Genomic DNA, 15,237 nt, shown 5'->3' on the forward strand with positions numbered 1-15,237 from the left:
TTACAGGATTACCTTAAACATATATCGAACTTGATCTCCCCATTCGCTTTCCTCGCTCAAATGCTGATACATGTATATGAATGAGTTTAAATTTCCTCCAAAGTACTTTCATCCTGGGAAAAGACATGCGAAAAGTCTCGGCGAGAACTATTGTGAAAGCTTAGAAAAATCTTGAATCATGTGGTGAAAGTATTGCTGATGAAACGCGTTGTTGTTCGTGCCGTCTACTAACGCATTTTGAACTCGAAATCGACAAATAACTGTTTGAAAAATTACCAAAGATGGTCAAGAATGGATAACATGCCTGTATGTTGCCATTTAGGTTGAAACAATAACATATTAAGTACGTCATGTAGAACAAAATACGTACTTTCCACTACGGCCGGCCGTGGTCTCGTGCATATTCGGAAAGGGTACTACGGCTAGAAATCAGGCCACCTTTGCATGACGGGAAGAAATATCACTTCCGGTCACCGTACTATTCATCTACGTAGTCCTTGCTTAAAGTCCCTAATTTATGACTGTTGACAACTGAGGTACTGATAATGGCTCACACAGTCAGGAAGGAAGCGAGCCACAATGGCAATAAGGTTCTAAGGCTTTTTAATAAAGAATTTTTTTCGTTAAATTATCTTGTCAGGTGTCAGGTCTTGTCTTCTCATACAAATCTGTATATTCCCTCATACTGAGCTCGGGGCGCCTGTGCTTTTTCCCGATGTTTTTCAAAATGTATCGACAAAGAACGAGGGCGTGCGGCCGGAGACTCGACCAGTCTGGTGTACTCGAAAGAATATTGAAATACTACGCTTTGCTTCTTTGTTTCACTTAAAAAATAAACTGTAATGCCAGAAAAATAATTGATTTCTTGAACTAAAGTAAAGAACTAGCAGGCCTGTAGCCAGGATTTTTTACGGGTGGGTGCGATCAGTTGATTATACGGACCAACGAGTGCCGGAGGCGCTCTTTACTAGGGGGTCCGGGGGCATGCCCCCCCGGGAAATTTTGAAAATTAAGTTGTCTGAGACTGCATTTCGTGCGTTTTGAAGGTCAGTATGATAGCAATATAGGTCGCTAAAAGCGAACCTAAAAACGTGGATATTTGCCAAATTTTGAACTTCAAAATTGATTTTTTTTGGCAAAGAGAATGCTTTACGGATGTATTTTACAATGTAGAGAATAACAATGCCAATGTCACTATTTAAAGATAACAAAAATAGAAATAAAGTTGTAAATCCGTATTGTTCACTCGGCTGGCTGCTGATCATCACGATCTTTCAGAAGTGTGCCAAGCTCAAGCCTCCTTGGGTGCATCTTGGCAAATAGATCAACTACTATGTCCAGATCAATGTCTGTCAGATAAAGGATGTGCATAAGGGCCAGAGAAGAGAGCCTCTCTTGTGTCATACTGGCTCTGTTAAAAGTGTGTAGCCGTCTAAGAGCACTTCACAGCTAGTGGCTGGGATGGTACAGCAAATCTTTAGCAGGACGTAAAGATTGGGATACATGTCTTCATCACACTCCTTCAAGGCTTTCGCAGCGGTGCTGGGTCTCTCCTCGTTTGGTTTTGAGCTGTATCTAAATTAAGAAACAAATTTGATTACGAATTGTACACCAGTACAAATTAAGTATTGCACGCACTAAGAATACATTTCTACCTGATCTTCCAGCGAAGCAGTTCTTGGTCTAATAACTCAGCGGACGGAAGATCATCTTTGTATACCTCGATGAGGTCATCCACGTTCGGAAGATCTCTCTCACACAGGACTGAAGGCACCAGACCAAGAAGACTAGATGCCAGTATAGACAAATCTGTTTATAGGAAAAGAATAACAATTGACACCCTTTAAATCCGACATGAATTAAAGACTTAAAAAAAGAAACGTTAATGTTATTGCTCCTTTTACCACAAAAACCTGAACAGCAATGTGTAAAATTTTACTCAAAGAGACAACAGTTATACCTTTCAACTCATTACCAGAAAACTGCCCATCCAGTTGGACGTTGATGTGGTTAATTAGTGGCATAGCCACGTTCCTTCGATAATACTCCTCAGGATTGGTAGCTGGGGCGTTCTCACGATTGGTCTGGCGCCCCACAGCTCTTGGCATAGAAGGCTGAACATTTAGAGCAGAAGCCACTCTGACGGCGTGCTGATAAATATGCGCAAACTTTTCCTCCATCTTCGAGGCAATGACTTCATAAGTCTTTTTAACATCTGCGATCTACAAAACATAATTTTTTTTATATATTTCATTTTTATATTTTCCATAATGATGTCTCTGTCTTAAAATGTGACGGTCTTGGCGTGTTTTTATATTACTGGTCTTGCCACGTATGTACTTTTGTATTTGAATCCATTAGTTGTGATACATCTCTAGAACGGTACTTAAAAAATAAATGTTATTGTATAAAACTATTTCCAGTACCTCCTGATATGCCTTGATTATGTCAACTGATTGGCCCTGTAGTTTCACTGTTATGCCTGACATGTGGGACAAGAACTCGTACAACACAAGGAATGATACTATAAAGTCGAAAGACGTTAGACTCCCCAACATCGCTATGGCGTCACCCTTGCTCTTCGGATCCCACACAGCATCTTGATAATCCTCGCCACATAACTCCCGATTTGCACCATACGCAATGTTTTCCAGGGCGGTGATGATGTAGAGGTGAGCCTGGTAGAAGTGTGTGTACGCAGTATGTCGTGCTGCCCATCTTGTTCTGCACATGTTTATCAGGCCCTTGCGTCTTGTAGACTCTGGCAACTCCTTTGTTATGATGGACTGTAGAAGACCTGTCAATGAAACGTTTTTAGTGGATTGTTTTTACAATACTTATAGCAAGTTTATACAAATAGTTTTAAAAAAATATAACATGGACTGCCAAGAAAATACAAGCTGCACTGCTTCAGTTTGTCGATGGCATTCCTGATGTTCGGCAGTGCACAGCTATGTGAAATCACTAGATTCAAGCAGTGACCACTACAGTGAACATACATAGCGTTTGGCGATTGTTCCCTTATCCGGCGCTGCACCCCCACATTGTCACTGGACATATTGGCAGCTCCGTCATATCCCTGTCCCCTGATGTTTGCAATTTCCAGGCCCATATCATGAAGGGTGGTGGTAATTTTATCTGCTATGACTTTACCAGTTATCCTTGGAAGATGGAGAAACGCGAGGAACTCTTCCCTGACCTCGTTACTGTCATCAACAAAGCGGGCACATAGAGCAAGTTCCTCTTTATTGTGGCTGGTTACCTCGTCAGCCATAATACTGTAAAACTTGGCAGCTTTGATTTCTTTCACCAATTTGCTTAAAATGATATCTTGTCCAATTATCTCGATCACCTGACTTTGAATAGAAGGCGACGTATATTTGACATTTCTTGTACTCAGGCCAGTACTGTAAAGATGTTGCTTCAGGATTTCATCGTGGTTGGCAATCATCTGTAGAGCTGCCAAAAAGTTGCCAACGTTCCCAGATTTATTTCCGTCGGTGCTCAGGTCTTCCTTGTCGCCACGCAGTGCTATGCATTGACGACCACAGTACAGGACTGCTTCGGCAACACATTTAATTATGTGCCTGTTCCTTTGAATATTTCTCTTTCTCTCGTCATCCAATCGGTTGTCAATGTTCTGTTCTGGTTTGTCAACAGAGTTCAGAAAGCATTCTGTAGCAATTATGGATTCGTTGTGGTAGTTAGTACCCTGGTGATCTTTTGCTTTTTCATAAAGCTTGTGAAAGGTTTGTTCACAAATGCGCCTTTGTTCTTTCTGCCCTCAAAAGGCATCATCAATGCACAGTGTTTGCAGAATGCCGCGTCCAGTGAAGGGCTGTAGACCATCCAGGGAAAGTCCCTGAGGTATCGTGACTGGAAGCATCTTTGGCACTGATGAAGGAACCGTGATGGAAACTCGTAGTGCGTTGGTGGCACGAAATGATCCTTAAGAAGATGATATTTTTCACCGACCGACAGAGCTTTCACGGCTGCAGCTACTGCTTCAAAAGACATCTTGTCATCTATAATCTTTCCGATATCATTCAGATTGGGATGAACATTTGGCTCTGTGTTATGTTGCCTTGTACTGCTGCCAGCATCTGAACTAGTTGCGCTCTGCAGGTGAGGTGCCACTTCGTGGCTCGCTAAAATAAAATATTTTGCAATTGGTGTTCACACAGTATTTCACTAAACAGTAATCTCGAAATCTTAGATTTACCTTCAAGGTTTTCCCGATAAACTTCTGCAGCCGGGGTATCTTCTCTGACAGCACTTTCCTGTCGAGGCAGTTTTCTAACAAAGGTGTCCATAGATTGGCAAGATTTGGCTGCGGCCTTTCTCTTTCTGTCTTCTTGCTCTTTTCGGCCCATTTCTCGTGAACTACGTGGAAAAAACTGTCGCAAAACTGAGAAAGATTGTGGCCGCAGTGTCGCTGAGTAGTTTTCCGTACAACGGCTAAACAATTCTTTTGTGCTGCATGTAACATGCAACCGGGAAACAATTTTTTCCTAGACATGTCTAGACATGTCTAGACATGGCCGAAATAAAAGTTGAAATAGTCATCTATTGACTAAATATTGTTATGTGTGCGGGCGCACCCATGGCACCCCCCCCCCCCTCCCTACGGGCCTGACTAGAAAAAGAACAAAGAGAGGTTTGAAAACATTTTGAGTGATTTCTGGAAGTCACTTGAACTACTCTAGATCCACCCCTGAGACGAGCACAGGAATGCGTTTTGCTCCATTGGAAAACATTTCCGTGTGAAACATTCTTGTGTGCCCAATGATCTTACTAAGAATTTTACAATCTTAAAAAAGTGCAGGAACAAGTCTGATTGTCTCATTTATAAAATGTACAGTTAGACTCAATTCGTACGAAAGTTTTGTAATCATTTTTTATTGTTATTCTTGCATGTTTTTTAACACCCCCTTTTTACATTTTCATACTTTACATACTTTTTCTTCTTTGTTTTATAATCATACTTATGCGAAATTGTTTTATTCTCATTTATAAGCTTGATAATAACCGAATTTCGGTTGAAATATCGCGCGCTTTAACCGTTAGTTTTGACTTCAGCTAACTACATAATTACCCCACATTATCGCAAACAGGAGATACCACCGCTGCGGGTTTTTGTCAAAAGGCAGGACATCGATTAGTACACTGTGCACACGTGCACATCATTATCATAATTATGCTCAAAAGCCTTTTCAACCTTTATCCAATAGGGAGCGCCCCAGAGCTTTAGCAACGACAACGGCGACATCAACGAGAACGTCAGAAATTTGCATATTTAGTGCCAAAGACAATAGCTTTGCAAGCTTTGCAAGCTTTGCACGTGCATTTTTCATTTTTGTCCATTTCTTTGCCGTCGTCAGCAAAACAACAACGTGAATGACCAAATTTGAGGTTCTCTGAAGGACGTCAGCATTTGAAGATAAATTTTCATTTTAACTCCTAAATAAAGCACCGCTTATAACGTTTTCATTCCTGAGGGATTGCCATACCTTTCTCACATTAACAAAACTTGGAATAGTCGTGAAGTGATTACAATAATGAGAATTTCTGTTTTGAGATCACGTTCTCGTTCCCGTATCCGTCGTCGTTGCTAAAGCTCCCTAATGACTTGCCTCTGGTCCTTTTTGTTTTTGTTTTTTTTTGCAGAGTTCTTTAGGTATTTGGTGTAACATTAGGGACTCCTTTGTAGTGCCTCCTTGTCATCAATTACAAAGTGAGCCCTCAGCAGTGCCAATAGCCCTTATCGGAGTTATCAGCAGTTTTGCCACATGAACGAGGCCAAGGTGTCATTTTGAATTGAATTGACCCTTAAGGCCGGGACACACTAGGCGACAAGTCGCAGCGGCAGGTCTCTGCGACAAGTTGCTCCGTATTTACTACTTGCAAAACTCGTCGCTGCGACACCACGCCTGTTCGGTGCACAGGCGAATGAAAGGGAATGTGAACTAGTTTTCTAATTCAATATGGCGGACCATATGACGCTCTCTCGTTGGTTCATTTATATTTTGTCGCAGCGACTTGTTGCCGCAAGTGTACACACCATGCGACAACACTGCTTTCGCTAATTTTGTCGCTGCGATAAGTCGCACGAATTCAAACTGGTTTGAATTCGTGCGACTGATCGCGGCGACAAAATTCTGCCGCAACGACAATGATTTTCATAACATTAAGCGTGTCACACAAGGCGAATTGTTGCGGAGACTTGTCCCCGCGACGGGCAGCAGCAACTTATCGCCTTGTGTGTCAGACTCTTTTGAATGTAGTTTTAAACAAAAGAAAATGTGCCTGCAAGCTCAACTTCAATAAGGACTATTGATTTCAATATAAAAGGGAGAGTATGATGTCTTGCGTTGTGTTTAAGGTTGACAGTGAGGAGCTTTACTTTCTTCAATATACTTCCGTGCCCACCTTTAAATCCATTTTTGTTGCAGAAGACATAGTCATTATCTGTCGCATACGTTACCATACATTTAATGCATGGTCCCGAGGGAAACAGTTAGTTTTGTTTTCCCGAGACTCGAGGGAAAACAAAACTAACTAGTTTCCCGAGGAACCAGACATGAGTGCTTTGTTGTATATTTAGACTTTTCCGTCAACAACCGCAGCAAAACATCCGGAGCGTGCAACAACTGTGGAATCCGTAACTTACAGTACGGACCGAGAAAAAGAGGCTGGTAAGATATTTATTATATCTATGAGATTAATCCGGTGCGCGGGCAAGGAAACTAGTCGAAGTCAAGAGGAAAATTCAACTGCCACAAAGATCAAAGACTGCCGTGTCAAAATCCGAAAGCCTAAAATTTCATGGCTGTTTGAGATAGTTGTTTGCAAGATTCAAACAGTTTCAAAAGTTTATGTAACAGACACGACATGAAAAGCTAGTTAAATAGTGTTTTATTGAAAATCTAAATTCAACGGGTTGTACAGTGGGCCGTACTGTGGAATATGGCCCGCTAATTTAGCCAATCACAGCGTGCATACTATCTGAGAGATATAATAAGGTCATTTATTCTCTGCTTTAGTTCAACGACATCCGCTAAAGCAGAGAACAAATGACTGTATCATCAAAGGCCGTTAGACTTTTGATTTTACAGGTTTGATGATAAAGGCTTTTTATATCAGAGATATCAACACGATCATTTAGCACCTGCCGGTTGTCAACGACGCCTACGCTTGGAACTCGTATCTGTACACCTTATTCCAAAATGGCCGGCATTTTAGTGTTCTTTTGTTTGATTACAAATTGGCCCTTTTCTTTTAAATTTTACATTTAAATGGCCAATTTGCAAAGAAGCAAAAGAATACTAAGATGACGGTTATGTATGTTTCCGCCGATGGAAGCAGTAGCATATGACGCATATAACTTGCAACTCTTTTCGTTGGAACAAAGCTGGGAAAATAAGGAAACCAATTTTATGCCCAAATATGGACAAAAATAAGGTCGAAGGTGCACGCGCGGGAAAATGCGCGAGCTACGTTACATCTAAAGAAGGGAATTTTAAACTCAAAAAACTCCAGCTCTGAACCAGAGTTAAACGCTTAAGGGTCATGAGCATCTGCTGTGAAAGATAGCAACAGTTATTGACGAGTATGATTTTTCCTTTTTTGTCATGGATTTTGTTTTGACTTTGTCATGGTCCCTGCAAGGTCAGAGCAGAGTGATGTAGTATGCTGAAAAAGCTTGAAACCTTAAATTTAATTTAATTTTTTCTTAAAACGTCTACTCACATACCATGCACTATAGTCCGGTGCGATCCTTCCGTTACTTAATGGATCTCGATTTTTTTTTTCTCAGTACATATCCTCTTCTTTAGTTTTCCAAAGCTTCCTGAAACTAAGCTTTTTTTTTTTTCTGGCAGAAAATGTTCGGGTCCGGCAAAAAGTTATAACATTTACTAAGTTGTCAGCAGGATGCTGGGTATATTTTAGTCAATGTTTCGAGGTCATAATTATTTAGTCCTATCCTGAAAAGTAACTTCAAGTAAAAGGAGTATAGACCTGAAGGTACAGAAATCACAGGAGAAAACTGTTACAGTCAAGACAGTCTAAAGTATTTTCAAAGAAAGTGTTTCTATCCGAAAGAAATAAGTTTTAGAATCGACTTCTTTGGTTTACAAATTTCGCGAGCTCCGTGATCTTGAATAATTGTGACTTGTTGCCCCATTGTTATTAGACAAAAGCTTTTTGTGTCAGAGCAATAGGGCAACCGTAACACGTAACAATCATTGAAGATGGCTGCGACCACGAAATTTGAAAGTGAAAATAAGCGATTTTAAAATTCATTTTTCTCTATATAAACACTGTTTTAAAAAAAAAAAATCGAACAAATTTGTTTGTTAACATAATTTCGTTCTGTTTTAGCTTATAATTATTCTGTAGCAAGAGTGGGGGTTCCCTATAAAACCTCAATTTTACGATTTCACGTCGTTGTTATGAAGACTACCGCTTAAGTTGTGCAGGCGTTGCCGTAACCGTTCTGGTTTCTTTAAACTACTTCGTCGTTTATAGTTGGCATTATTTTATCGCGCTATTTTGCTTATAGAGTGTTTTCACGTGACGTCACGGCGGCCATGTTGGTGTCCCCAACTAATCCTCCAGGAATTGAGCTATATTATCATGCAAGCTTTTTCTTTTGTTTTCGGTGGAAAAACACGTGAGTGAAAACACTCTATTAGGGTTAAAGACACTCTTTAATTTCCCTGGAACTCAATTTAACTGATTTAGTAAATTTCCTGTCACATCACATAACGCTACTACTGCCCACTGCTTTCTAATCTCGTTCTTGTTAAAGGAATAAATTAGAAAACTGAACTGTACTATCACTGTGTATTTCTTTGTTAAATAAAGATTGTTGTATGATATGGCATGGCAAATGTATTTAAGTCTCTCTTTTACAGAGGAGCCTCTTCGCAGTCTTGAACGTCAGGACTCCAGGTTTTTCCCGACCGAGTGTTTACGATCTTGTCCTTTGTCCGTCTCTGTATTCTTCGCTGCATTCGGGGAGCACCCTCCGGTTCCTAAAGATGGCTATTTTGGCTCTATATAGCTCCAGGGATCTCCTACTGGCAGCAAACGATAGGAAGATGAACAGACCTGTGAACAAGGAACAAATAAAACCACTAAATTCAGTGGACGAACGAAATGCCAAGAACTGTTACACCTGAATGTTTACTACTTGAAAACCATAGCCTCTTAGATTAAACGGTAGAATTCTGTATGCACACTTCAAGTGTAATGTCATTTGAGCCGACTGTCTACCTCAAAGCGGGATGGACAACCCTAAACTTGAGATAAGGCAGTTGGCCTGAGCCCACCGCTTAAAACTTTGGGGTGGTATGTAACAACCTTAATATTTTACTGAAGCTGCGATTGGTCTGGCAAGCGAGGTTAGATTATTTATTGCTCAAAATCTTAGAAGGAGAACCAATCTGTGCCACGCTTCACGGTTTAAGCACTGGTTGTTGATAACGATGATGATCAGACACTTTTGAAGCTTGGACAGAACGGCTCGTCTTATAATAAAGCAAAGATCGAAGCTTTCAGTAAGATCAAGTCATACCCCGAAAGGAGTATCCTTTTAGCATGCACACTGGTGACCATATCATACAATGAAAAGCTGTTGGATTGACGATATACTGTGGGAGGTCCAAAACTTAACATGATGTAACAAATAGAGTATATAACATGGTTGCGCGGAGATAAAAAAAAAAATGTCTTCTCGAGTGTTGAAAAATATCTTACGAGTGAGCGCAGCGAGCGAGTGCAATATTTATCAACAAGGGAAGAGAATGTGGCCATGTAATACTCTATTTATGATATAAACACCAATGAAATACCAAAACATTTCACGAAAGGCATCGGGAAGGCACGACTTTTTTGTATGTAACCATAACAACAGCGATATTTTTACGTGTGAAGATATCATGTTTTCGCGCGAAAGCTCTCTTGGTATTTCATTGGTGTTTAATAAAAAAAATAGCAAGTAAATTACCGGACTGGTGATTATAAAGAATAAGTCTCATTTAATTAGAAGGATATAAAACGGAGCCTTGGACAGTCAACAAATGATGACAGTTAACTTGGTTCAATTATGTTAAAAAAGATAATCTTGCAAGCTGAAAGATCCTCAAATATAGTTAGATTATAAAATTTGAGCGCGGTTTATATGAGAAAGAAGTTAATTATGGACTTTTCAAAATTGCGTTGTCTTTTCTTTTTATAGTGCCGTTAGGGAGCGACGGTTATTAAGGTGGAGGAAATTAGGGGGCTCCTCGTAGCCTCGTATGCTTTCTCCCTTCGGCTTAACAATCAACGAGCCCCACATCTTTCATGCTCCATCCCTCATCCCTCTTGATAATGAGGGGAAGTTAATTTCAGACTTTTCAAAATCACTTAGTGTTCTCTTCCCTGACAGAATTCACAGAATGGCCGTCATTTAGGGGGTGCATGGGAACAAGAGGGAGAGTATGCTCAAGTGTATCCGACCCTAAATCTTTTCACAGCCTTGTTTTCTCCCTTCGGCTTAACAATCAATGAACGTCTCATCTTACATGCTCCAGCCCTCATGATCACCCCACTTAATAGGAGAAGCCAGATTCAGATATTATAGATGCCCTCAGGTCTTTAATCACCTCTAATTTCATTGGAGCAGCATGGAGCATGACTCTAATGCGTTTAGGGTTAGGCCCCATTGTTTCTGCTCTGTACTTTTGTGCCCCATTGTTTCCTGAATCGATGGGCGAATCTTTGCTGAAGTAATTCTTTGCATTTTGTCTCATTTACATACATGTTTGCTGACGGAAGGTATCATGCTACTCACAAGTTGACTCCAAAAGGTGAAAGAACGTGTTAAACGTTTTTAAATTTCCAATTTTAAGCCTTTTGGCTTTGATAACGTGCGAGTTATTGTAGGTTTATAGGGAGTTTAAGCATGCGACGTTTTTGAGCCTCGGACGGCAACCGGAAGCGAGCTGGTTTCCTTTTCAACTAAGACTCTTTCCTCGATTAGAGATGATTAGGTTGAAAATCTGGGAGACACTACTGTCCTGGCATGCAAAATGATCATTTCCGGTTGCCGTCCGCGGCTCAAAAATGTCGCATGCTTAAACTCCCTCATAAGCCCATACATGCTTTGTAAAATTTCGAACTTTCGAAGCGGAATTACTCAGACATTACACTGACATTATTTGGTAAATTGCGCTTAAAGTTTCAGAGATAGCTCATTATGCAATAAATTTTCAAATTTCAGTGCTAGTTTTAGATTAGAAAACGATGCAAATTAGGAGAAAAATATGAACAAATATTTCCCTTTTGCGAGAGCCATATTGTAAGAGCTGCATGCATCCTCCCCCAAGACCCTATTGTAGGCTGATGTTATAACTGTGTCATGACAGGATAAGCAAAAAAGGTACAAACAATGAAGGAAATAAAACAAAGAAAGAGCACAATACCTTGAAGGCTGTTTAGAAGAACATACGGGTTACACAGAAATGACAAGGCTTGAACGTTGGCAGCGATTCCAAGAATCCATGTCACTCCCATGACTGACGTCATTTTAACGCAAATCAAGGCTACTTCGGTGCTATTCCTCTGCTGGGTCACTTTCGGTGTTCTCTGGAAATAAGACGAGTTGGCAATTTTTGCCAGTTTGCTGTTGGTTACGAATCAAGGAAGGGTTTTAAAGGCTATATTACGCGAGGCCTTATGCATCCCATGGCGCAAAAAGGACTGATGATGATGATGATGATTACGCAAATTCCTCTGTATGCAAATTGTGATTCTTTTTTAAAATGTTTAAAATGGAATTTGTGAATGTTTCAGCAATCCTCTTATTTTTGCAACTATTAGAGCTATCCCTTATTGTTTTGCACTCAGAAACAAAGGCTTCCATTTAGTATAGCATGCAGTTAACTTATAATTCACTGATGAGCTGCATTCCGAAAATCAGTTGGCCTTTCAGCAGTCAGACAGTTAATTTATTGGTGATTATTGGCATGTGGCTAAGTATTCCCGTTTTATAGTTTTCAATGAGGCACTCAGCTGTCCGTCTGTCGGTCACAGCCTTGTAGCGCTAGCATAAGACTCGTTTATGTGTGGTTAGGCAGCGATCATCCCTCAGTAGTCGAGGTGAGGATCGATGTTTACTCATTTGGCGAGTGTGCCATCCTAAATTGAAGCCCTCAGAGATTAACCATTTAGCCAGTACATCGATCCCAATGCTATACAAAAATCCGATAAATCCGTATGTAATAGCTGAGTCTTACCTTCCTTGTTTTTACAATGTGCAAGACGGTATGCACCAATGCAAATGTATTAAAGAGCATTATCAATGCAATTGGCGCAACAAAGAAATAAAGAACAGCGTTGGGTTTGGATATGAAACAGTATGCCTCTCCGTCTCCTGTTAATCAAAAGATGAAAAATAACAACAAGGCATGAGAATCTATGCGAGAATCATCATCGCAGTTGTTCCGGTCAAGCTTTGAATTTTTTTTTTTTTTTTTTTCGTGCAGTTGCTCAAGGTACTGGCGATGAGAGCGAAGATCATTCTCGTCAGAAGTTGATAACCCAGAACGAGTATCGATCTCTCTCATTTGGCCTTGACCAATCAGTTAACGCAAGAGATGTCTTGGTTTACGTCATTATCTAAATTTAGAATCTAGGTCCTTCCAAATAATGCCCAATCTGATTGCCCTAATGATTGCGACTTTCCTGACTGGTCCGCAACCAATTGAGTAGCTTCACGAGGGATTACACGTGCTAAGTGCAAAATCGTGCGCGGAACACAATCCCGCTACGTTTTCTTCCCGCAATTTGTTTAGGTAATCACATGAGGCCGAGTACTATGAAGGATTAATTGCACGAGTGTTTTGGAAATTTCCAAAATTTCCAAAACACAAGTGCAATTAATCCTTAATAGTACGAGGACTCATGCGATTACTTGTTTATCAATAAAGGGCAAAATTACTCTTGATTGCCAAAAATTCCCTCGATTACCAAAAATGCCCTCTGTCTCAGCCAATCAGCGCTCAGTAATTTTGCCCTTTATTGATAAAGCACATAATCGTGCGACAAAATCATTAAAGTTGAGGTTTTAATGACAACTTGAGCGTCCAAATGTGAAACTTTTATTCTCTATTTTTTCTCTAAAGCGCTCGTACCAATTTGTTTTTAGGATACTTCGCCCATATTTTACAATGCGAACGAGATGGTCAAACCGCGAGACACTTAGAATAGTGCAAAGTTATATTTTGAGGTGACGTTTTCGTGGACGTCGCGGTCGTAGATCTTCAACTCCCTAAGACCTAGCAGTAGCCGTTCTAAAACTAGACAATACCGTAAACTGATGGGCCGCCTTCCATCGCAGAACGAGACTTCTGGGTTATAAAATTACGTTCTCGTTTAGAGTCAAGAGAACCGCAATTCCATATACCGGTAAAGAAGACAATGTAAAGTTGAATCAGAGATAAATTGAAGCATATTTGACGGTGGAAACATTTATAACCTACAGATGAAGTAGTAGCCTTTCTGACAAGAAACAAAAGAATGGGAAGCAGAGTTTTTAGTAGGAGCGATACTCACCGTTACGTCACCTATTGTCATTAATGTGCCAACCAGAGATCTATTGGCTGTCGAAACAAAGGTTCTTTTGTTATGTGGTTGTTCTTTTGTTATGTGGTTGGCAAAATTTTGTTTATTAACAGTGAACATCAAACTTTTTTTTCCTTCAAACTTTGAAAGTGTGATTGCTTAATGCTTGACTGGCAAGATTTTGAGCTTTGATTTTTATCCAGGGCTGTTTACTTGAAGTGAAGTTTTGGATTCCACGGTCCGCCATTACCTACGTTCCAAACTGACCGATTGAATCTCAAAACTTTGGATCTAAGGTAAAGTGACGTCATTGACTCACTACCTTAAAATTTCAGCGTGTAAACGCAGCTTATTATTATGCAAAACAAGAGCTTAAAAGTCTGAAAGCCTGAAACTCCCGTGTTGCACAATATGCAGCCGCTACACACTCATTAATTGCACTCTTACACTCTCGAGTCTTTGACGTCATTTTCTCCTCGATCCAGCTCTCTCAAGATTTTAAAGTTAGTAATGGCGGACCATTAAATAGGAAAATTCTAGTTAAAATAAACAGATATCTAAGCACAACAAACAAGATGGCGGAGCAAAGAAAACGTTTTGGTAAGAGGTTTAATTTTATTATTGCTTGTTCCGCCAGCGGCCGCTTTTCAGTGTCTATAGGGAAACTATTTTGCACCTATTTGTCATTTCGTTAAGTAGATTGTACTTGGGGTTGTTGCAAACCGTCCTAACATTTTTCAAAGTTTATCTCTGTTGCTTGTAATTTAAATTACGGACATTTTTTTTGGTTACGAAGGTTTGATTTGTGTTGTCTATTTTTAATTTTTACTTCTTTTTTTTGGGGGGGGGGAGCTTAACGTAAATTGCATAGCGAGTATGGGCCAGTAACTGATAAAAGTACTCAGCAATAAACTGCACTGTCGTGATATTGTGCTTTTAAATTCACGTTGAGACAGCAGACCTACCGTATCCAGTGAATCCTTTCATGAGAATTTGGTCAATGATGACAAATAAAGACACAAGAATAGCAGGAACTCCCCATCCGTACAAACAATATCTCACTAAGCGTTTATTGTGGTTTCCTTGAGGATTCGATCCACGTCCGTCGTCTAGGTATTAAAAAAAATATAAAAAATTACCAATGGCACTCGAAAGTTTTAAACTGTGGAAAATAAATCGAGGAAATGGACAACTCTCTAAAATCAATCAAAAGGTGTACGATTGCTGACGCAAGAATACATTGCGGCCTTTTTTATATTTTTAAGTATTTGTGTGTTTTAAGGCATGCACTGAAAGTCGTGTCGAGATACTGAGGGAATAAGTAGTAAGATGAACCACCCGCAAGAAATTTTTTCACTGTTCGCGTCACGCATTTGCGTGCCTTGGCACAGATGTCAGCGAGATTAAAGCCCTTTTGTGATATGCTCCACGATCACATGTTCTTGTCAAATGGTCACTTTTGCCTTTCGTGTCGTGTGCGCAGTACGCAGGCCTGTAAGATTGCACCATCATAATTAATGCAAAATAAGTTTTAGTACTCTGCACCGCTGCTAGACGCCGCGCTTTTGGTCAATCACAGTGCTTGATATTATAAAAGTGCTGTAACTATCATAAAGTCGCCGTAAA

General features: G+C 40.2%; 1 protein-coding gene and 1 pseudogene across 1 annotated transcript; both read right to left on the reverse strand.

Moving 5' to 3' along the window:
* Nucleotides 1-1,342: 1,342 nt before the first annotated feature.
* Nucleotides 1,343-2,435, reverse strand: LOC137995924 (52 kDa repressor of the inhibitor of the protein kinase-like; annotated as a pseudogene).
* LOC137996248 (52 kDa repressor of the inhibitor of the protein kinase-like) lies at nt 2,358-4,373 on the reverse strand. The gene is made up of 4 exons (XM_068841664.1): nt 4,223-4,373; nt 3,976-4,148; nt 2,989-3,778; nt 2,358-2,797 (listed from the first exon to the last, which is right to left on the reverse strand). Exons 1-4 carry the CDS (start codon nt 4,371-4,373, stop codon nt 2,358-2,360), a joined length of 1,554 nt encoding a protein of 517 aa, XP_068697765.1.
* Between the last annotated feature and the right edge of the window lie 10,864 nt (nt 4,374-15,237).

Source organism: Montipora foliosa, chromosome 3, assembly GCF_036669935.1.
Source record: "Montipora foliosa isolate CH-2021 chromosome 3, ASM3666993v2, whole genome shotgun sequence".
Taxonomy (NCBI): domain Eukaryota; kingdom Metazoa; phylum Cnidaria; class Anthozoa; order Scleractinia; family Acroporidae; genus Montipora; species Montipora foliosa.